The following is a 24,878-nucleotide window of genomic DNA, read 5'->3' on the forward strand; positions in this document are numbered from 1 at the left end:
CTGAGTTAGATTATTAGGGGATAGCCCAGCCAGCTTCGGCCGGTTAGGCGAGCTCTGTGTCTGTAAATAAATGGTAGTTTTGTTAGCTGTCTACTATCTGGCCTCAAGTGATTTCTTCCTAAACTGGCTGCCTCCAAGGATATAACACATTACCATTAAAAAAAAAAAATCCACAAAGAGCCTCCTGCTTCCACCATCACTAAAAACCCCTAAAAGAAGCTGTTAGACACAAAAAGACATGCTTTTTAAAAATTCTAAGTCAAATCCTACTCAGATAAATAGAAAGGAGCATCAACTCTGGCAAGCCAAGAGCAAAACTGTAATTAGGCAGGACAAAAGAAGATTTGAAGAGGACCTAGCAAAAGACAAACTAACAACAAAATTATTTGCAAGTACATGAAAAGCAGGAAGCCTGTCAAAAGCAGTAGTGCTACTGGATGATCAACATGCTAAATGAGCACTCAGAGAAGACCAGTCATTGCAGAGAAGTTAAATGAATTCTGTGCATCGATCTATACTGCAGAGGATGAGAGGGACATTCCACATATGAGCCATTCTTTTTAGGTAATAGATCTGAGATGCTCTCCCAGACTGAGGTGTCAGTAGAGGAGGTTTTGGAACAAACTGAGGAATTAATCAGTACTAAGTGACCAGGACCAAATGGTATTCACCTAGGAGTTCTGAAGGAACTCACATATCAAACTGCAGAACCGCTAACTCTTGCATGTAACCAGTCACTTAAGTCAGCCTCTGTACCAGTAGACTTTCAGACCTCCACCTGGTCTCTAATTCTGTGTACGGATGCTAATACTTAAACATTTAGTTACCTGATTTTGCCTGAAAGAGAGAGACTACCTATAGTATATGAAAGAAGTCAGAAAACTTTCAGGTTTGAATCTCTTTAGAGATAAATTAATGTATGAGTCTCTCTTTCAATTCCATTCAACATTTAAGAATATTTTCTATCCCAAAATCAATTATGTCACATATTGCATCTGTGCAAATCATTTACTAGTAGCTACTGGATTAGTGTTTAGGAGCATATTCTGTAGGGATCTGTGGATATATAGTGCTTTTTTAGGTCATTCTATCTTGGGACCTTCAGAAATGTGTCTTACATATTGTTTCATGTAAAGTGGCTTTTATTTTCTCCATCACATCTGCTTTAGCTAGCAGGCTTTGTCAACAGGATCATCATTTTATGTGTGTTATGAAGATACCTTGGTCATCTTTTTTTTTTTTTTATCATCAGTCTACATTCTTCAGGGTGATCCCAGATTTACACCTTAATCAACCAGTTATTTGGGTGGTCCTCTCTTTCAGATCTTATTTTTCTTGAGATGAGGACATCCTTTAGAAGTAAGATCCAGTCCTGCAGTCTTTAAATTCCATCTGTCCCAGAGAGCATTTCCTGCTATTTAGAGTGTATTCCATTCAATAACACTGAGTTCTTCTTAAAAAGAGACTCTCTCCCTGCAGGACATGAGAAATTTTGAGACTCTAGGATTGTACTATAAGCGGAGCCCTTCAGGAGTAAGGTAGTATACTGGATTAGTGTACTGGCCTTTCATGTATGGAGATCTGAGCTCAAAACTTGTCACAAAAAGAATAAATTTGGTGGTTTCATCCTGTTTAACTGAGATGTAGGCATTCAGGCTCAGGTTGTAGCCTGGATTCTAGGAGCCTGCAAGATGGGAGGGTCCTGGAGCTCACGAGTCCAAATGTCTACATCACAATTAACAGCCCCGCAAGCCTGAGACAGCTGGCAGAGATCAACCGCAGGTGTCTAATTGCAGTGTAGATGTACCTTCTGTTCACGATGACACAAACACCACAAATTTGACACAAATGTCAGCTGCTTCTTAAGAGAATCCCAAAACTGGAAGAGCAGCAGGGATATTGCAGGTCAGAACTGTAGTTTGCATTAGTAAAGCTGGGGAAGAAATTTACATAGTATTACGTAGTACTTAAGTGAGAGCTATTAGTCCCTCACCATCATGAATATTAAATCCCTAAGAGCCACAATGAACCCTATACTGTGAAATTAGTGGAATACTTGTGTGAGTAACTGCTCACACAAGTAAGGGATTCACAATCTGGCTGTAAATTAATCTCAAAATTTAAAAATGCATGTGTTATTTTTAGTTCCCCCGCCTGAAGGAAGTCCTGGCCACTCCCACTCTCCCCGTTCCCTCCCCCTCCCTCCAGCTAGCCGGGGCAGTGGCACCGAAAGTTTGCACCCTCGCCCCAACCGCCCCGCAGGTTTTTTGTTGTTTTGTTTTTTTCTTGGGGTGGCAAAAAAGCCAGACCCGGCCCTGACAGTATTACAACATTCCGATGTTCATGTCATAATACACCATTACTGTATGTAAATTCCAGCCCAGTAGAGTCTACATTCAGAAGATGGAGAACAGTTTTCAGGGTCATCCATTTGTGAAAGTGGTTGCCTGTTTCCTCTGGGGTCTTCCAAACTGGCAGTGTGATATATTGCCATAACATTACTCTGCCAAATGTGCTGAACTCAAAACTGTGAAGTGCAGATAGAATTTGGCACATTTAAACATGTCTTGTTCAGAGGGGCCCAGAACTGCTACTCAACTGTTCATCAAGTGGTTTCATATAAGAAAATACCTTGAGAAGAACATTACTATTATATTGTTCCACAGAAAAAGGGCACAGAGGCGTTGAGTTGCTCTTCCATTTTCTACCAACCCTCTCCCAAAACTGATACTGATAATTTAAAAAGAGAAATAGTGATATTAATGTAAATTATGTAATCTATTAACTGAGGAAAAAACACATTTGTAAAACATCCATTATTTTCATTATGCTCAAACTTCACAAACTAAACTGATCTAATATACCACGATTTGTTTATTTTCACAAGGAGATTAGCAGTTCCCTACAACATATGCAGCAGCTGCTTCAGCGACTGACCCAAACAAATGTCAGAATGGAAAGTGAATTGAATGCACTGAAAGAAGAATATCAGGTCAGATTTTTCTTGATTATACAATCTACTACTACCTGCTGTATACTTTTGAAGAGTGTAGGGCTGTTAAAGACATCAAAATGCTTTTCAGAACTTTTGACCTCCGATCCTCTGGTCCCTCAGCTCCTTACTGTCAATATGAACTTTGAAACACACCCTGTAGTTCCTATTTCCTAAACTCCTCAAAGAAAAAGATGGCTGCCAATTTTCACCAATTTGTTTCTGGAGGATAAAGCTAATCTTAGTTACCCTCAAGACTGTTGTTTTACTTAAGTGATTTTTTTTTGTGTGAAGATTTGTGTTGGGTCTTTTTTTTAGAAAGTTGAGTTCTGAAAATCAAAGGGGCAAAATCCTGTCCTCAATTTCAGCAGGGCAAAAGGTCTAGCATAACAACATCCCAAGCATAGTGCCACCTTCCACCAGCCTTGGCATAGGCTGCATGTTAAAAGTGGTGAAGGAGCAGATTAGAGTATGCTGAATTTGACATAATTAAAGCACCTTCAATGAGTGGCAGTAGCTATGTCCACAGGAGAGCTCTCTCCCATTTAGTGTAGAGTGGCTCCATGAGCGATCTTACAGAAACGCAGCTGCATTGGTACAGCTGTGCCGTTGTAAGGTCTATAGTGTAGACCAGTGGTTCCCGAACTTGTTTCACTGCTTCTGCAGGGAAAAACCCCTGGCAAGCCGGGCCGGTTTGTTTACCTGCCACGTCTGCAGGTTCAGCCGATCGTGGCTCCCACTGGCCTGAAGCAGCGAACCGCGGCCACTGGGAGCCATGATCGGCCGAACCTGCGTACACGGCACGTACACAAACCGGCCCGCCAGAGGCTTCCCCTGTAGAAGCGTCGGAACAAGTTTGGGAACCACTGGTGTAGACATACCCTATCTATCTATCTAAAGGTATTTAGAACCATTTATGCACATAAAGGGGATTCCACAGTGAACAAATAGCTCGGAGATTGCCTAACTTCCAACTTGCAGCAGCAGAAAATCTCCAATCAAAGGCACACCTGAATTGGAACACTCATAGGGACACCACTCAAAGAAGAAGAAATAATAATACATTTCTATCTGAACTGTGAAAGCGAATCTAACTCCCAATCAGTATATGTATCTACTGAAAACACAAAAACCCACAACTTTCCAAACTGGAACTAATTGATATCCTAGTTGAAAGTCTCAGCAAAGAGGCTAAGGAGTGACTGGAGCTTAAAATATCCTGTCACCCTGTGCACACTACCACTGATGCTGGCAGAACTTATGTTGATCAGAGATTTCTTTTTTCACACCCTTCAGCAATATAAATTTTGCTGACATAAGTAATAGTATAGACATGGCCTTAGTCAATCATAAGTTTTCCATAATGTTTTCTTTTTAAAAAAAACCGACCAGCCAACCAAAAAGCTCTCTTTTCTGTGTGAGATTTCCTGCTGCTAAGTCAATCCCTTAGAGTAGAACAAAAGTCTCTAGGTTTTAATAACTGTCCATCTTGTAAGCCAGTGATGCTCAGTATGCCTTGGTAGGAGGCACATTGCTGAGAGAGATGCCATTTGCAAGTCATTCACAAGCAGAACACAGAACATAAGAGACTTGCTTGAATTTGCTTTTGATGGAGAGATTGATACACCCTTCTTCATGTCCTGGAGTGGCTGGGAATGAAAACTCTAATCAGTCCTCTTCAAAAAGTACTCCTGTCAGTTCTGTAACTCTGAGGGTCACATCTCTAAGAAAGTTTCTTCAACTGGTAAAACTTCTGAGGTCAGAGAAAGAAAGGATCACCACTCCTCTAACGGGCATAAATCTAGGTCACCGTCAGTGTGTCCTAGCTCTAAGGGGCAGAATTCCTCTTACTCTGCCACAGAAAAGGGTAGCTCAGGCTTAGGAAGAGTCCATCTGGCACTCATGCAGGCACTGGTTATTTTATCCCAGTTACAACTGTTGCAGAATATCACTGTGTGGCTACCAACTTAGCACACCCTTGTGGCCTTAGGGTGACCTTGCAAATGACTCCTGTCTCGGTTTCCTCCTTTTACAGACTTCTTCAGTAACTCACCAACCCTTTTCTCCATTCACACTCTCTCTTGGATTGTAATATATTAAAATTTAACAAACATTCAAAGTAAAGTTCATATTCATCCATTTACACCTTATCAAGTCACTGCCAAGCCTTTTCTGCCTGTACTCTCCCCCAGTCTTATGCTTCAACTCAGAAAGCTGCAGGGCTGGCTGAGCTTGGTGTATTCCTCTATTTGTCATTCATTGGATACGGTGGTTTGAGAGCTATCATCATTCTTAGACGTTTCGACTAGTAGATAGACCAATCCAGTATGTGTGTGAGAGTTCTGTTTGATCCCCATCAACTGACTGAGTTTCGTTATGGATGCTTCTGCCCTATGTTGGGGGGCCCGCCTGTGATCTCAGTAGATTCAGAGGCTCTCTCTGGTCTAAGGATTTAGCTCTCCATATAATGTAAAAGTTGAAAGCCATTCCTCAAGCTTGTCACACTTTCCTTCCCCATATCAAGGGAAGCAATTTGCTGGTACTTATGGTCAACATGCAGCCATGTTCTGTTTGAATGGAGAGGCGCCAGCCATATCAACACTTCTTTCCCAAGAGGCAATGCTGCTTTGGGACTTCTGTGTCACCAACTCAATCCATCTCAAAGCCTCTCACCTTCTAGGTGCCCAGAACAGTCTGGCAGACCTACTGAGCAGGTTTTTCACAAGTCACCACGAGTGGTATCTGCCCAGATATAGTCAGGTTCATTTTCCAACTGTATGCAACCTGCATCAACAGGAAGCGTCATCCATCTAGCACAGTATCTGATGGATGCTTTCCTATTTCCCTGGAAATACAAAATCATGTACACACATCCTCTGGTTCTACTCCTTCACAGAGTGTTGTTAAAATTAAGCAGAACCATGACTGAGTGGTATTGTTTTTCCACTGCTGGGCCTCTCAACTAGGAGACTCCATTGACACTACCACAAGACCCAGATCTGATATCACAGGACCACAGTCATCTCCATTCCATCCAGGAGGTCCCTTATACTGCCTGGATGCTCTATGGTTAACACCTCAGGAGGAGATCTGTTCAAAAGAGTTACAAAACATCATCTTGAATAGTAGGAAAATTTAGACTAGGTAGCTTTATCTGTTGAAATGGAAGAGAGTCTCTGTATGGTCCACAATAATGGGTTTCCAATACAACATGTGCCGGACTATTTGTTATACCTGAAGCACTGAAGTCTTGCCATTAGTTCTGCCAGGGTTCACCTAGCAGCTATCTTGGCTTTCAACCTTCTGGACTGACATAGGACCGGAGAAAACAGAGTGATTATCAGTCAGGATTTTGAAGGGTCTGGACCAGTTATATCCCCAAGTAGAGGATCCTGTTCCTCTTGTGATTTAAGCTTAGTACTAGCAAAACTAATGGTTTCTCCCTTTGTACTGCTGACTACCTGTTCATTACTCCATCTTTCAATGAAGGTAGCCTTTTTGGTGGCAATTACCTCAGCAAGAAAAGTAGGTGCATTGAGAGCTCTCATATCTGAACCACCATATGCAGTTTTCTACAAGGACAAGGTATGCCTATGCCCTCATCCAAAGTTTTTCACCAAAATGGTTCTTCACTTCCACATCAGTCAGCAATACATTTACGAATTTTCTTCCTAAGCCTCATGCTCATACACACGAGGATAGACTCTATATGTTGGATGTTAGCAGAGCGTTTTAACATTTTACTTGACAGGAGTAAATCATTTAGCTGGTCCTTGCAATTGTTCATGGAAGTTGCAGATAGGATGAAGGACCTTCCAATCTCTTCTCAAAGAATTCCATCATGGATCTCCTCCTGTATATGACTGTGCTATGATATGGCCAATATTACTGCATTGAACAGGATGTTAGCACAGCCAACCAGAGCACATGCAGCTTCTGCAGCTCTTCTAGCTCAAGTACTTATTTTGGACATTTGTAGACCTGCAACTTGGTCTTCATATTGCATACTGTTGCTTCTCATTATGCCATCTCTCAACAGTCTGAAGATGATGCCAGATTTGGACTGTAGTCCTCTAATCATTATGCAGGTAGACTCTGATCCTACCTCCAGAATGAAATGCTTGAGAGTCATCCTAAGTGGAATGGACATGGGCAATCACTTGGAAGAAAAACTGCTACTAACCTGTAATTATCGTTCTTCAATTTGCATTGCACATGTCTAATCCACATCTCACCCTCCTTCCTCTGTATATTGGAGTCTGTCTGGTAAGAGGGAACTGGGGGCGGGGGTCGAGGGCAGCTCAGCCTTGTATACTATTATTGCAGCAGCATCAGGCAGTAGAGGGGGCATGTGTCATCCCTATGAGTGCCCCAAGGGAAAAATCTGATGCTAGTGTACTGGGTATGCACAGACCTAAAGTGGAATGGATACGTGCAACACATCTCAAAGAACAACTCCTAGAGCTCAGGGCCATTTGCCAGACTTGCACAGCATTCCTTCCACTCCTGAAAAGGTTGACCATTCAGATTATGACAACCACCACCATGGAGATGTTTTATATCAACAAGCAATGGGAAACAAGATCCACCCTGCTTTGTCAGGAAGCTGTGCATCTATGGAATTTCTGCATTTGACATTAAATTACCCTAAAAGCTCTTAACTTACAAGGCTTGCAGAATGTTCTGGAAGACCACCTGAGGAAGCAGTTTGGAAGTGACTACATGTGATCAGTAAAAGATACCATCATACAGGACATCTTCACCAGATAGTGGGACCTGTTTGCAATGAAAGAGAACAAGAAATTTCTCAGATTCTGCTCCAGAGAAGTCAGTGCCGGGGTTCTCTGTCAGATGGGTTGCTGATCCCCAGGGCTCCAGGACTAATGTACGCATACCCTCCAATCCAATTAGTTGCAAGAATCATCAGGAAATTCAGATAGAAATCAGCCAGATGATCACACTGGCACTGGCCTTGCTCATCAAGTCTCAAACTTGATGAATCTCTCCATTTGACCTCCAGTCCAACTGCCTGTTCCAGCTAGATGTAATCTACCAGACAGAGGGGAAAATCCTCCATCTTGGTCCAACTTTTTTCAACCTCACTGCATGGATGCTGGCTGGTCAACAGCAGTGGAAGGGGCCATCTCTTTATGGGTCCAGACTATCTTTTCTTATTTAATTAGGTGGGAGTTAGTATAGTTCCCCCACAGATCATGAAGTAAGCTTCTCCATACATGTAGGAATGAGCTACTGTAGGTTTTTAAATGGTGTATATTATATTCATTCTCCAAATATTTTACAGTGAAGCTACATTAACTAGACAGTGATTATAGGCATGTTAAGATTAAGTAAATCAAAAAGTAATTTGATATTTTTGTAGTTATAAAGTGAAGTAGAAAAGAATTCCTTTGAAGAATGTTTTATATCTGACATTTTTTCCAGAAGTGGTTTCAAAGAATCACAGCAAAATCCTATAAATACAGTTGATCATGTAGTTACATGCATTAAAACTGTTTACATTTTCAAATGTGTTTGTATGATCTTTATAGAAGGTAATGGATCCCGTAAGTCTTTTATCTTCTGCACTTTGTTATAAAAATATGATAGGATAAAATTCCAGCAGTACTAGAGAGATGTGTGAGAACTGTTACTGTTGATTTACATGAACTTGCTTTTAATTTATCAATATGACAGTAAAGTTGACACTGAGTAAGCCCAGAAACATTAGAAGCACAAATATGACAGCATAAAAAAAACCTTAATAGCATATTACTATTCTTTTTAAAGCACTTTTATTCAATTTCAGTAAACCGATAAAAATAAAGGGCAATCAGACATACACTAAATATTTGACATACCAACAGATGTGTTTTACAATTTTAAATTAAACAATTCAAATTATAGAAAAGGTTATTAAGCAAGTTTGAGTATAAGCTGAGATAACAAAAGAAAAATATTTTCGATGGATATACTGTAGTTTTTTCTTTAAGTACACTGGGATTTGATTGTGCTACATTTCATATTTCTCAGCTCTACATTTCATATTACTTTTTCAGCCCATTAAAACTTATGCAGTGAAACTGAATAATGGCAAGTGTTTTTATACCCTTTTATAGCCATTTCTTTTTCATAACCTCCCCCTGTTTCCTGTTAGCTAAACTATAAGCACCTTTCTGTTAATTTATGAAAATTATTGTTGAGTGAGCACATTATCACTGATCTGTATGGCACTTTCAGCATGTTAGAAGCAAAGGTCCAAGCAACATAAAACACATCAAAATTCATTAATGTGATATTGATTATTTTTTGGATAATTAATTTTATTGCAGACCCTTGAAAGAGATAATGAGCTGCAAAGGGAGAAGGCAAAAGAAAATGAAGAAAAGTTCCTTAATCTTCAGAATGAGCATGAGAAAGCACTAAGAACTTGGAAAAAAGATGTAAGTTTATTAAATTAAATGTTAGTATAGTCAAAGAGTTTTGAAATAGTCAAATATTTCAAATAATTCCTAAAACCCATGAAAATATTGCAAAAATAGTGTATGAAAAAGTAAAATATTCTCTTTCCTGGACACTCCAGATTTGTGTCAAAAATATTTTAAAAGGTAGATTTAGTAGAAACTCCATTTGACTTTTGCATTTTAGAAGGCTAGGCGTACATCTCTTTTGGGCCTACACCACACAGGCCAAATGGAGGCTTTTGTTTTGTTTGTTTTTTAATTTAACCGTAGCACTTAGATATAGTTCCAGACTTATGATTTTGTTAACCACTGCTTACATCTGAGGTATCCAGATGTTTCCTTAGCATGCACTAATACCAGGGGTTCTCAGCCTTTTTCTTTCTGAGGCCTCCCCAACATGCTATAAAAATTCCATGGCCCACCTGTGCCACAACTACTGTTTTTCTGTATATAAAAGCCAGGGCCAGCATTAGGGAGTAGCAAGCAGGGCAATTGCCTGGGTCCTATTCCACAGGGGACCTTGCGAAGCTAAGCTGCTTAGGCTTCAGCACTGGGTGGCAGGACATGGGGCTCTGGGCTTCTGCCCTGGGCCCCAGCAAGTGTAATGCCAACCCTGCTTGGCAGCCCTCCTGAAACCTATTCCCAGCCCCCTCAGGGAACCTCAGACTCTGGGTTGAGGACCACTGCACTAGTGTATTTTGCATTTACATTGGCTAAATTATATTTCTATTACAGAACCTTATCATAGTACTTAAACTATTACAAATATACCATTTGCATTTTCTAGATTGTATTCCTGTACACTAAAAAAGTCATTTATAAATTATACATTACATTATAAAAGTCTAAGTGTAGCTCCCTATAAATTGAAATTATGAAAATTAAAGGAACTTTGTCAAGATTATTTGGCTTAAATACTGACCTACCCTCAATATTTGTTTTTAGTGGTACTTCTTTATATGTATTTTTAAACAAATATTCAATGGTTTCTAAAAAAAAAACCCTCTAACAGCAACTTTGCAGTAAATTTGCAATAACGAATCAACTATAATAATATGAGATATTATACATACAAATGAGGAAGGGGTAAGAAAATAAACTTTTCACAATTTCAAGGTATTTGTGAAAACATGGCAAGCCATCAACAGCTTTTTTTTTTTTTTTTTTTTTTTTTAAACAGTTTTTAATTTCTATCCTGGCTTTCCCTTGATCAATACATATGATCCTTCTTGAAGAACTCTAATTCTTCCTCCATTTCTGGTAACCTCTGTTTCACTGTAAGGTAAAATAAAAGACTCTAACAAAGTAATTTTCCCTCCCTTGGTATTCACCCCTTCTTGTCTGTTGAGACTAGGCCACTTCCACCTAAATTGAATTGGTTCGTTTGCACTGACCCCCCGCACTTGGTAAGGCAACTCCCATCTTTTCATGTGCTATAGTATATATTCTGTATTTTTCATTCCATGAATCTGATGAAGTGGGTTTTAGGCCACGAAAGCTTATGCCTAAATAAATTTGTTAGTCTCTAAGGTGCCACAAGGACTTCTTGTTTTTGCTGATACAGACTAACACAGCTACTCCTCTGAAACCTAACACACACAGTTACCACTGTCTATGCATTTGACTCTTACAAACTGGAATAAATGGTGACCAAAACCCAAGCTAGAGCAAGAAGAGGGTAAGAGATGATGGAAATTTGTCTAAAATCTGTATTTTGAGTGTATGTCGGCACAGAAATTAAATACCTGGGCTGACCTGGGTCAGCTGACTCAGGCTTGTTGGGCACTCAGGCACTGAGGCTGTAAAACTGCTGTGTAGATGTCTGGGCTTGGGCTGAAACCCAAGCAATGGGACCCTGTGTGTGGGGGGGGGGGGCAGGGGGAAGGGTCCCAGTGCCCATGCTCCAGCTTGAGCCTGAATGTCTACAAAGCAATTTCTAGCTCCGCGAGTCTGAGTCAACTGCCCTGGGCGAGCCATGACCATGCTGTGAGTCTTTTATTCTAGTGTAGATCTATCCTGAGTGAAGGGGATAATAAAATTGGCTGGTTTTGGTTATAGTATTCAGAGGCACCTGTTTTGTCATTTACTTCTATTGTGAGGTTTCAGATGTTTTACTTATTTTATTATAATTTATCTTAATTTGAGAAGCTGTTGATATAGTTATAAAAATTATCTTTCGGGTTTCCATATGCAGAAAGATTGGTGTGTTCACTTGTTCTATGACCCTTCAATGATTACAGGAGGAAGACTTGAGAATAGAAATGGATGCTATTAAAAATGTATCACTTAAAGAAGCTTATGGTCATCTCCAAAACAGCCACCTTCCTCAGAAAGATCAACATACTGAGCAAGAGGAAAATTTGCAGGTAAAAATAAGGAGCATTTAATGGTTGCAAAACCTTATATTTCTTGTAAAGATATCAGTGACGTAAAGATGCTTTGGTAATGTTTGCAATTCTGCTGTGCACTCCACTTAATCTAAGCAATTTAAACTCTGTTTTGCTCTATTCAATCATTTCTCCAACATAATGATCCAAGAACAGTCTGAAATTTACCGAGCATATAGTAGGTTTTTTTCTGTTGGTCAAGCCACTTCTGTCCCTCCTGTTGGACCCAAACAATGTCCTGAGACCATGGGTGCCTGCTCCATCCCAACCTCCGAGCTCTCCATCCAACAGTGTGGATGTTTCATGGTTGATGCCCATTGAAAAGTCCTGCTCCAAAGATGTTCAAAACATGTTTCTGAATAGCAGAAAACCCTCAACTAGAAATTCCTGGCTAAGTGGAAGCACTTCTTTATTTGGTCTCAGAGGAAACATGCATCTCCAGACCAAGCACCCCTGGACCTCATACTGGACTATCTTCTGAATCTAAAACAACGTTTGGCTATTAGCTCTCTAAGGGTGCATCTGGCAGCTATTTCGGCCTTTAACATATGGATGGATAATAAATCCTTTTTTCCAACTCCATTACCACCCAATTCCTGGATTTGGCAAGACTGTAGCCTTAACTATGAGACCCAATCCCTCCTTGGGATTGGAACTGAGTCCTAGCAAAATTGATGGGACCTCCCTTCAAAACCCTTGCAACTTGCTCCCTTCTTCACCTTTCTATGAAGGTGGCATTTCTAGTGGCAGTTACCTCAGCCAGAAAGGCGGGTGAGTTGAGAACTCTGGTGTCAGAACCTCTCTGTACAGTTTTCCATCAAGATACAGTTTATCTTCACTCTTCACTGAAATTTCTTACAGAAGTAGTCTCTAATTTTCATGTTAAACAAGCAATCTATTCATTTTTTTCTGAAACCTCATACACATAGGGATGAGGAAAAGCTTCACTCATCGGTTGTCAGAACGGCTTTAGCATTCTACTTGGAGCATACTCAATCTTTCAGATCCTCTGCACAACTGTTTGTAGTGGTTGGAGAGTGCTAAGGGCCAGCCAGTTTCCACTCAGAGAATCTCTTCCTGGATCTCTTTGTTCATTCACTTATTCACTAGCTGGCTAATACTATCCCACCAGGTGGAGTGTTGGCACATTTTACTAGAGTGCAGACATCTTCTGCAGCTTTCCTGACACAAGCACCAATTCTAGACATTTGTAAAGCAGTGACTCGGTCATCACTCCACACTTTTGCCTCTCATTAAGCCTTTCCCATCAGTCCAGAAACAGTGCTAGTTTTGGATGGGTTTCATCCCTTCTCCTTTTTAGGGGGTGGACCTTTCCCATTCAGGATAACTCTTGCTGCAGAGTATGCCAACCTCTCCAGGCTTCATACCGTGCTGTAATTCCCGATGGCCAAAGCAAGCTAGGGGGTAGTCCAGACCAGTAGTTAAGTGTGTGCATGTGTTTGGGTAGCTGGCAGGTAATCCATATTGGATCCATATCAGTCCAAGATTCCCATACTCATCAGATAGGAGAATTCCCTCCTGACACTTTAGAGAAAAAGGGGAGTTCCATCAAAGATGAGCCTGTGCTAGCCCAGCCTGGTTTGAGCAACAGTGGATGCCACGTCCAATGCCTTTCACACTGCCTCTAGTAACCATATTGGGAACCATACTGGGATCCTTGAGCTGCATATCGATAACAAATTTCTCATGCCCCTAGTCTCTTTTGCGTCGACAACACAGGAAGATATTTTCTCCTACTCCACCTATCCTTCCCTCCACTACTTCAGGCACAAGAGTTCTTTGAGGAGCAGTGAGCCAGGGCAGATAAAGGTGCTACTCGCCAAATAAATATTTCTTCATCTTCTACAGCTGATTACTTCAAACACTTCCAGGAGTTAATGAAATGCATTGCAAATTCCCTAAAGATTCCCTTGGAAGAGGTCAGAGTTGCAGCATAAGCTCCTAGATATCCTTCACTGGACTCCCTCTACTCAAGCTGCCCTGCCTATCAGTGAGGCCTTGTTGGATCCTGCCAAATCCATCTGGCATACCTCTGTGATATTACATTCCAGCTAAGAACTATAGATGTTTGTTCACCCATCCAACACCAAACTCCCTGGCTGTGGAGACAGTGAATATAGTAGACAATAATACATGAAAGCCATGCCATATAATATGGATCAAAAATGTTGATCTGTCTGGCAGCAAGACCTACTTGACTCTTCAGTGTAGGATTACAAATTATCAAGCTGTCAGGACAAAGCACAATCACTCAAATTATGCCAAATTCACCATCTTTATTAAACTGGCTAAACTGTGATAGCTGTTTCAGGCTATTATCTATGAGGGCCAACTATTAGCTAGAACATCTTTGCAAGCCTCACTGGACATGGCCTACGCTGCTGCTCAGTACATCTCCAAAGCAGTGATCATGCAGAGGGCATCCTGGCTCCAGCTGGCTGAATTCCCAAGGGACATCTGAGGACCCTCCCATCGATGATCTCAAACTGTTCCCTGAAGTCACTGATGAATGGTGGTACATCTTTAAGGATACATTGAGATTCCTTGGGATTTACATGTCTACAAGCAAATGAAAGTTTAGCAGATCCCAAACAGCATAAAGATCTTGCCCCATTCCATTTTCAAGATTCCAGAGACTTTATGGATTGCCCAGGAAGAAATCAAGGATTCAGAGGAAGAGACCATCTACATCCTCTTTATCCTCTACTGAGCTATCATCATTTAAGCATCAGGTTTCATAAGCTGGTCGAGGGCCTGGAAGAACCCCACAAAATGGAGTTGCATCTACCCCATTCCACCCACCTCCCACCCTATGGAAACTCTTTTTCTCACTTTGAATCCGTGTGGGACAGTATTGCATCAGACAAATGGGTGCTGCAGGTTATCAGATTGTGGTACTCCATCCATTTTACTTCATTGCCTGCTACCCATCCCCCTTTCTTCAGGGACCTCTCTCAAGAGTATCTCTTAAGGCAGGAAATTGACAACCTTCTGAGCACAGGAGCCATAGAATCAGTTCCAGTTCAGCACAGAGGGAGGGGCTTTTACAGTTACTTTCTGGCCCCAAAGATGAACAGGAGATGGAGGCTGATCTTAGATTTAAGACTCCTAAACAACTTTGTGAAATCACAAACATTCAGGAGGTTGACTCTTGCAGCTATAATTCCATCACTGGAACCAGCAGATTGGATTTTGGCCCTTGACCTTTAGGATGCCTACTTTCATACAGCAATTCATCTGTCACAAATGATTCCTGTGACAGGTCAGGATCACTTCCCTTTGGCCTTTTGTCTGACCCAAAAGTGTTCTCAAAAATATTGGCAGCAGTCGCAGTTTACATTTAATGTTTAGCAATAATTGTTTTCCTATATCTTGATGACTGGCTACTCAAGGATTGATGAGGTTTTCACTACCACAAAGATGTCAAGGTTCTTGTTTCACAATCTAGGTTTGCAGCCCAATATCAAGAAATCTATTTTAAGCCTGGTAGAGTTCATAGAAGCCTCCTTAAATGTGATATCAGCCAGGGCTTATCTTTCTCTGACAAATTCTTGATGTTAACAAATTTCTCACCTCAAAGATTCAGATCAGTCCACAGACATCTATAAGAAATTGTCTTCAACTGCTTGGACACATGGCAGCTTGCACCTTTGTGATGCAACATGCCAAGCTCTTCCTTTGATGTTTCCAGAGCTAGCTCAGGACTGTTTATACTTAAAAACAGCCTGACCAAGCTGGTGTCATGTCAGTCTCTCCTCAAGTACAAGATTCTCTCAATTGGTGGAAAGACCATGTCTGTGAGGAGATTCCATTTGTTCTACCTCCTCCTTCAGTCACCAAGAACATGGATCTCTAACGGGTGGGAGGTGCATTTGGGGACCCACAGAACTCAGGGCAAATGATCTGCCTAAGAGACATGACTACACATCAACCTACTTGGTTGAGGGCAGTCAGGAATGTCTATCTTTTTGCCTTTAATCAGAAATAAGTCCATAAAGGTCCTGATGGACAACATAACCTGCATGGTCTTTATCAGTTGACAAGGAAGGGCCAACTCTTCTTCCCTGTGTGCCAAAGCAATAAAGCTCTGGAACTGGTGGATGGTCAATTTCAGCCTTATCTCAGCAGCTTACCTCCTGAGGATACAAAACAGAATAGCCAACAATCTCAGCAGGCACTTCTCCCAGGACTATGTTTGGGATTTGGATTCTTCGATTGTCGGTCAAATCTTTCTGACTTAGGGAGTTCCAGAAATAGACCTCTTTGATACTGTTACCAACAACTTGAAATGCAAACACTTTTGCTCAAGTAGGGTCTTAGGCCTTCTCTCTTTAGGAGACATATTCCTTTTTCCATGGACAAGAGGCCTGCTATATACTTCCTCCAAATGCTGTTTCTGAAAATGAAAAATAAAATCAAGCAGGACAAACCCAGAATCCTATGAATAGTTCCAGTGTGGCCCAGACATATATAATATTCTTACATGATTCACTTAGCCATTTGTCAGGCAATTAGCCTTCCATCCATTCCTTATCTTCTTTCCCAAGATCCAGTTGGATTCATCACTCCAACCTGAAGATTCTTTGTCTTAAAACTTGACTCATGGGAATAGAGTGTACTTGTTCTGATGTTACTGAACAGAAGAAAAGGTGTTACTGAACAGGTAACAGGTAACAGTAGAAAAAATTCCACGAGATATACTTACCTCCACAGGTGGAAAGGGTTCAGCCTTTGGCATATCCAGACGTGTATTCCATCTGCTCATCCTTCCCTCTCAATTGTTCTAGATTACCTCCTACAGCTGAAGAAGACAGGATTATCTATGAGCTCTATCAGGGTCCACTTGGCAGCTAAAACAGCTTTTCATTCCTGGTTGAGAGATTCTCAGTTTTTGCTCATCCCACAACTTTGAGGTTTCTCAGAGAATTTGGGGGAACCTTTTCGCCCAAGTTAAGGGGCGCATTTTAATTTCGGATTTGAGTTTAGTATTTAGATGTCTCATGGGGCCCTCCTTTTGAGCCAATGGCTGCTACTTTCCTCATTAATTTATCTTAGCCACAAAAAAAGCCATCTTCTATCACCTCTGCTTGAAGGAGTGGGAAAGAGAGGCTCTGACTATGGAACATCCATTTACAGTATTTTTCAAGAACAAAGTTTCATTATATCCACATCCTAAATTTTCACCCAAGGTGTTGTCCAAGTTTTACATCAACCAAGTTATCCATTTATTTTCCCAGAGTCTCGCCAGTCTAGAGAAGAGGCCACTTCGCACACTTTAGATGTTAGGAGAGCTTTAGCTTTTTATTTGGACAGAACTAAGGGATGTAGAAAATTACCCAGACTGTTTATGTCCCCATTGCAGATAGGTCAAAAGGTTCATCAGTTTCCACCCAGAAACTCCACAGGTAGATTTCTGATTGCATTGTATTGTGCTATAAATCTGCAGACATACAGACTCTTTCTGAGGTGTTGGCCCATTCCATGAGATCTCTATCTATATCTAGGGTTTTACTCAAGTGTGTTCCTGTTCTGGACATTTCTAAGGCTGCCGCCTGGACCTTTACACAACAGGCAGCGTGTGAACCACTGGGTGGGTGGGGGGAGGCTAGCTTACAGCCCTGCTCCTTTCACCCAAGGCTCCTTCCCTTCCGTGCCCCCCACCACAGTCGCCAAGCCCCTGCCCTAGAGTGGCGCAGCTGCAGCTCCCCTCCCCCAGCTCCATAGCGACCGGAGGGCAGGTGACACGGCCCAAGCTGGGGCCACCCCACAGGGAAACTGGACTCAAGCTGCATGGAGCAGGAAGCAGGGGAGGTGGGTCTGGGGGCAGAGTGTGGGCAGGGGCATGCCTGACTGTTTGGGGAGGCACAGCCTCCCCAGCCTATGGTACCCATCGCCCATGCTCCACACATACAAGCATTAGACAGTGATCAAGTCTTCTAGATCAGAGGCAGCTGTTGGAAACACAGTTTCTTCTTAGGTCTTGGACTGGGCTCTGCAGCCTCCGCTCCAGCTGAGGGTTCTCCTCAGTAGGTCACCTGAAGTGGAGCTCCCATAGGGACGCTACTCAAAGAAGAAGAGGAGCTCTCTCACTTTGTGCAGTAACTGGAGTTTTTAGATGTATCCCCCTTACGATGCTCCACTCCCTGCCCTCCTTGGAGATTATGAAGTAGAAAAGGTTTATTTAGTGTGGAAGAGAGAAGACTGAGAGGGGACATGATAGCAGTTTTCAGGTATCTAAAAGGATGTCATCAGGAGGAGGGAGAAAACTTGTTCACCTTAGCCTTTAATGATAGAACAAGAAGCAATGGGCTTAAACTGCAGCAAGGGAGATTTAGGCTGGACATCAGGAAAAAAGCTCCTAATTGTCAGGGTAGTTAAACACTGGAATAAATTGCCTAGGGAGGCTGTGGAATCTCCATCTCAGGAGATATTTAAGAGTAGGTTAGATAAATGTCTATCAGGGATGGTCTAGACAATATTTGGTCCTGCCATGAGGGCAGGGGACTGGACTCGATGACCTCTCGATGTCCCTTCCAGTCCTAGAGTCTATGACTCTATGAATCTATGAATAAAAGGAACTGAGGGCTGTACACCCATGCAGTCTTATATAGCTTTGGAGTGGGGCACATGTGCAGGCTGAATGGCATTGCTACCAAAAATCTCTGATTAAAGGCGCATGGGGTCTGAGCACACCTGAAGTGGAACGCCCACAGGGACATACATCTCCAGGAACTCCAGTTACTGCACAGTGTGAGTAACCTCCCCTTTCATCAAAAGAAAAGTATTTCTCACTCTCATTGATGAGAAAAGCTTAAAAATATGACATAAGTGCACCCTAATTTATCCAAAACCAAGAGGCAAATAAAAAGAATGCAATACTGTTTTTTTCCCCAAAGTTGTGATTTTAAAGCCTCTCTCATGACTTTTGGGGCCTGACTCATGATTTCTCAATGTTTGAGTTTGGTTATATGGGGAATGGGAGGAAAAGATGTAACAGAGGGAGAGACAGGCAATGTGTGAAGAAACGGAGAGGAAACTTCAAACAAATCCATAGGAATGGAGGAAAAACAAGGTATCAGACCCCATGATGGAAAAAGTCAATGGAGTTGTGGCTCTGGCCTATAGAAAAAAGTAAATAGAAATGCCTATCCCTTTTTCAGGGACAAAAGGAGACGTACAAAGAAAGCAAATGTTTTGTGAAGAAAAAGTGCATGTCTGTGTAATTAGCAATTGCCTGCTCTCTTCAGTCTTCTTTTTCTGCCCTCGCTTGTTATTGGACAGGTCATTTGGGATCGTATGATTAAGCCCTGCCCTCTTTAGTGACCAAGTCAGCACATTTTATTAACACTTCTTCCTTTGAAAATTCTTCTAATATTTACATCATGCAAAGTTGCCCATTAGAGAAACCTACTAGTCAAATAGCTTGCCTGCTGAATATAGCTTGTGGGCCTGATACACTGCTGTATATAAGCAAAGAAACTTCATTTAATTCAAGAGAATGACTCCTGATTTACAGCAGTGTAGTAACAAAGTGAATGAGGCCCTTCCTGTTAAATCTAATCTGAAACTTTGACAAGTAACCTGAATATATTTTAACTCTAATTAATAAATTAACTATATCTATCATTTTATGACAGACTAGTCCAAAAGAAAATGCATATTCACAATCTACAATCAAAAATGATAGTATTTCTGGTCCTGGACAGGAAGATGACATTGAAGTAAAGAATATTGTAGGCTGCTCTTCAGACATTGATAAAGTACAGACCGAACAAAGTAATGGAAGTGGATGCACAGAAGAGACAAATAACATTGTTGCCAAAGGTATAAATACTCTCAAATACACTATATGATGAGAGATTTAGTGCCCAAAATCAAATATTCTCATATAAATTAATGAAATTCTTGGTATCAGTAGGTGCCACTTTGTGTAAAGTACACAAAGCTCTGAGTATAGGCACAGTCCTTCCTGGAGCTGCTTGCCTCACTCAGGTACAATTTGCATGCTCCACTATCCCTTCTGGTGCGGTGTATTTTCTGTGCCAATGTGAGGATAGGTTCAGAGAAACTTGCTTGTCCCTAGCTATAGTATAGGAGCATAAGGAGGGAGACACTCTTCTCTTCTATCTGTACACCACAGGAGATAGGGTTGCAATAGCTCAATATGTAATGGTATAATTACTATTCCATGCAGGCCACGTCCACAAGCCACTTATGCCTCATATAGTTCTCTAAAAAAATTTTTTTTTTTTTTTAGTTTTTTGAACCTGCCCATGAAATGGTACTTATCTAAGCCCAGCCTCCAAAATGACAGGAATGGAAAGTCAAAACTTTAAGACCTTCATAACTATACGGTGGTTTATTGAATCTTCTCTTTTCTTGCTATCTAATAGAAATGTTCATAGCATTGGAGTATATTTACAGTGAACAGCTTCTGTAAGTATCAGAGGCCTTAGCTTTTCTTCATTATTTAGCCACTCGTAAATGATGGCATGTTCCTATGGTATGAACACTGTCCCTTAAATAGGGTTGATGAGTTATAGATCAGAGAGATTGAGAGAAAAATTACACTTAGATATTAGTGACTTTATTTAAGCTACATATAGGATGAAAAAATCATAAGAAATTGTTTAAGTTAAATATCTAAATATATGGCTATAAGCAATTTCATTGCAGAGACCATTATCAGCTATTCTGGCAAATACCAACTGGGATAATATTACAACCAAATCATAGAATACTTAACAGTTTCATTTTTAAAAAATAGGCAAAAATGTAAGTATATTGTTCTGTTTGAACATTATACATATTTTGTCAAGTACATACAATATTTGCCTCTAGGTACTTTCTGATATTTAGAAAAAATTGTAACTATTCAAGTATGAGGAAAATGAACATTAATGAAAATATCAGTACATCTTTGTGAATTGTATTTTGCAAAAAACAAAACATTTAACATTCAGATGTTTTTGTCACTATAATATTTTCATCCTAATAGATTTACAACTTCTTGAAAATTATAAGGATGAAGTTAACATTGCTAGCCACTGTGAAGAAAAGCAAAGGGAAGCTTCTCCAGGCAAAACCCTCTGCACAGATATTGATTTAATTACTCAAGGACAGACCTTGGAAGTATGTGTTGCTGAGTGCAAAAAGTCAGCAAATATAGGAAAAACAGACAAAACGTTCTTGGAGAAAAACAATGCAAGTGCAGAACTAAAGCCACAGGACAGATCTTGTGCATTGGCAAAACTCCCAGAGAACACAAGAAAGATGCTCCTTGACAATACTGAAGAATTTGGTGTCTGCAGTATGGATGCAGGTCAACAGACAGACTCCAGCAAGCATATATTTGGCAATGCTTCAAATGAATTAGTTTATAATACAAATGATAAGGCAGATGCCACACAGGATGACAAAGGTGTCTTTATAAATGAAGCACCAAGCAAAGAATCCAGACAGGTTATTGGCATAGAAGACAGTCCTGTAACTGAGAGAACTGCAGCCAACCATCAAACCATGGCTGAATTTAATTTTGCCATCCTGTCTCAGGTTACAGAAAGTAGTCATACAAAGTTTCAGAAATGTCACTTACAGGAGTCTAATGACATTTATTTAGATAATGAACAAGACGAAACAGAACCACTTCATCTGTTAAATCAAAGCACCAGTGGCATATCCTCAGATATATTTCAATTTAAACAGATTCATACAGATATTCAAGAGAAACACAACAGTGACACTGCAAGCACAACTAAGGGGAACTGTGCATTGAACAGTACTTGTGATACAGCGAGTGATGCTCCAGTTCTGCCTACTACTTTCTGTGATAATGTAAGCATGAACACGGACAATACAAAAGAAAACAACACTGATATGTCTCTGTTAGAGAATTTCAATGTAAGTACTGAAAATACAGATACATGGACAAATCTGAATGATATGCACAGCAATCAAAGTGAGGAAGACATTTCTGGACAGACAGAAACTGATACAAATACATATGAATGCACAGATGTTGTTTTGCCTCTGAACACTGAAAATATATGTGATTCTCAGACTATTATTCATAAACAAATGGTTATAAACAAAATTACCACTGATAAACGAATGTTCTGGGAAAAAGTTCATGCAAATGATTTTCAGATACCCAAAATGAAGGATAGACAATCCCTTGTGATTAATGATAATGCACTAGAGAATACATTGTTAAGGGCAAAGAAAGAGTCATTAAATAGTACAGTTCCAGGAGAGAAAATTGCTGAAGGTTGCCTGGAAAAATCATGTTCTTTACTCATAAGGACATCTGGAGATTTAGTAAACAGAAGTGGAAGGTCATCCTTTGATCTTTCAACTTCAAATAAAAAAACTGAGAAAACGCCAGTATACTTAAGTTTTTCAGATCTCAGTCCTTGGTTGAGAGTAAATCAAGTTGAAAGTCAAACAGCGTGGGCTTCAACTTCCGAAGGGCCTTTCCATTTGAAAGAGAAACTACTATGTATAACAGAAAACAAAAAGATTCTTTCAAAAGCACAGTGTCAAAATCTGAGCATAAATGCTGTCATGAAAGAAACAGGACTAGGTAAGAGAAATAATTATTTACATTTTAACATGTAAGAGGAACATAATAGTGAATATGTACGTAGGAAAAACATTAAATTTGGAAGTTCTCTATTCAATGTAAAGTAGTATCAGAGGAAAAATGTAAACCTTTTGATAATTTTAGCTATTATCTCTGAAACTTAGATTTGCCCTACTAAGATGTTGAGATTTCTCAACTAACCACATTATAGATGCGTCTAAATGACCGATTCTGTGTTTATTCTATTATCTGAATAAATAAACTTTATCCCTTCCTTCCCTTTGTAAAACAAAATCAGTGCCAGAATAACTAAATGTAATTCTCATAAGAATTTCTATAGCAATCATTATCATCACTGCTCAGAGACCTAGACCTCAATCCTGGATCATGATTCACCTAATGTGGATAGCTGCATCCATGCTACTGGATTCTGATGCAAGAGGAGCCCCAGTCATGAAGACTAAGCACCGTACTAGTTTGGGGATAAGAGTGTGATCATAGGAGGTGCTGAGTACCTCTTGGAAAGTTTTCACTTCCTTCAGCTCTCACAGAAATTAATGTTAGTTGTGGGGTGCTCTGTGCCTCTTAAAATTGGGCCCATAAATAGCTTGTTTGGTTATATTAGTGTATATGTCATTAATCCAGATAACACTCACACACACAAAATAAACAGAACATGGCAAAAAATGAGAGAGGAGAAGATTCTGTCCTTTGATGCTTTGGGAAAGAAAAACAGGTGAGCCCATTAGAAAGCTTTTGGTGATTATTTGCTGAACAATATTATGCATACACAAAAGCTGGGCAAATAACAAATATGAACTTTGTTATAAACATTTGTGAACTTGGTCTAGTAAAATGTGAAAAAGAAATAAAGCATATATCATAAATGTAATTTATTTTGCAATAAATCTACCAATTAGATTTGATTACTTTAATGAGAAGTGCTGTTTTTAAACTCCAAATAATCTTTTATCAAGATAGCAGTTAGAGGTAATTTTTGTTTCTCTATTAAGAAAAAAATAATGTATTATTTTTACAGCATCAAAAATTGTGCTAGGTGCTTGAGAAGAAAATATGCGCTATAGGATAAAATTTTCAAATGTGTCTAAATGATTTAGGTGCTTAAGTCCCAGTTACTTCCCTCCAAAGTTGCCTCAGCAGTTTTGAAAATGTTACCCTTAGTCACTGCTCCAAAGAATTTATGGTTTTAAAAAAGCAAACAAGACACAGCAAGTAAAAACAAACAATAAAGGAAATAGGGGAAAAGAAAAGAAAAACTAAATTTGTAAAAATAAGGTCATGTGGGTACATATATGTTATGCAGATGTCTTGACGATTTCTTATATATCTCTGTATGCCTGGATTTGTGCCTGTAATATTTTGTATTGATAAGCTATACCTCTAATTATTGAGTAATACAATAGTGGTTCCAGTAAACACACTATTAGGCCTGACTGGTCCTTCGACAGAAGAATCCATGAGCTAAAGTAGGAGGAGAACTAGAAGGGAAACCTGCCAGGGAATGACATCTCTCTCTCTCTTACTGTCCCCCCCCCACCTCTTTATAGAATGAGCCACAATTCCACCTTCAAATCCCATTGCCCTCACCTTAGGGGCTTTTATGTCTCTGCACTGGGGCTCTAGAGACCCAGGAGAACTCCCTTCCTCTGCACCCTGGCAGCAGAGCTCCAATAAAGCTATGCTGTAGGGCTCCTTCTAGCTGAAACTATCCTGAAGTCCCTGTTAAAGAGAATTTCTCCCTACACGGATGGGATTGTAGAAGAGTTAATATAGCTTCATGCTGTATCAACTTTGTCAGATATAATCTATAGAAGTGGGGGGGGGTGGGGAATGATAAAACCCAATCTCTCCATCTTTCAGCCTGACTGCTCCCTGTATTTCGCCTATCCAATCCCTCTGCATAGATCCCAGCTCAATCAGGTATTCAGGTTTTGTGTATGTTCTTTGTAAATAGGATTGCAACCTGACTCACTTCATCAAATTTTTCCTCCCTAAAGAAAGATGCCCTGAATATTGAGCAACTGCTAGAGTCAAAAAGGGGCAATGTATCAATGAAAATTTTATGGCCAGTAAGGTTAAGGAAAATCAAAAGGAATTCATGAAATATATAGCAAGAATAAAGGAAATCCAAACACTGATACAGGTCTCAGACTAGATAAGGATGATAAAATTGTCAATCATGAAGCAGAAATGACGTTAACTATTCAATTGATATTTCTGTTCTGTATTTGGAAAGAAGCAGGGTGATGTATTCATATGTTAAAACAATACGAAAATATTTTCTGTGCCATCAGTAACAAGGAAGTATGCTAAACAGCAACTATTCATTTTTTTCAAATGGACAGGATTGGATAACATGCATCCATGAATATTAAAAGAATTGTTTAAGGATTGCTCTCAACCATTAATGATGA

General features: G+C 40.2%; 1 protein-coding gene across 1 annotated transcript in view; it reads left to right on the forward strand.

Annotated features, from left to right (window-relative positions):
• CCDC73 (coiled-coil domain containing 73) overlaps positions 1–24,878 on the forward strand; it is a 133,011-nt gene that overhangs the window by 89,158 nt on the left and 18,975 nt on the right. The window contains exons 11-15 of the mRNA XM_075065847.1: positions 2,888–2,992; positions 9,322–9,432; positions 11,694–11,819; positions 19,499–19,685; positions 20,860–22,443. Coding sequence (XP_074921948.1) covers positions 2,888–2,992; positions 9,322–9,432; positions 11,694–11,819; positions 19,499–19,685; positions 20,860–22,443 — 2,113 coding nt within the window. The remainder of the gene's footprint in view (positions 1–2,887; positions 2,993–9,321; positions 9,433–11,693; positions 11,820–19,498; positions 19,686–20,859; positions 22,444–24,878) is intronic.

Source organism: Chelonoidis abingdonii, chromosome 4 (assembly GCF_003597395.2).
Source record: "Chelonoidis abingdonii isolate Lonesome George chromosome 4, CheloAbing_2.0, whole genome shotgun sequence".
NCBI classification, from domain to species: Eukaryota; Metazoa; Chordata; order Testudines; family Testudinidae; genus Chelonoidis; species Chelonoidis abingdonii.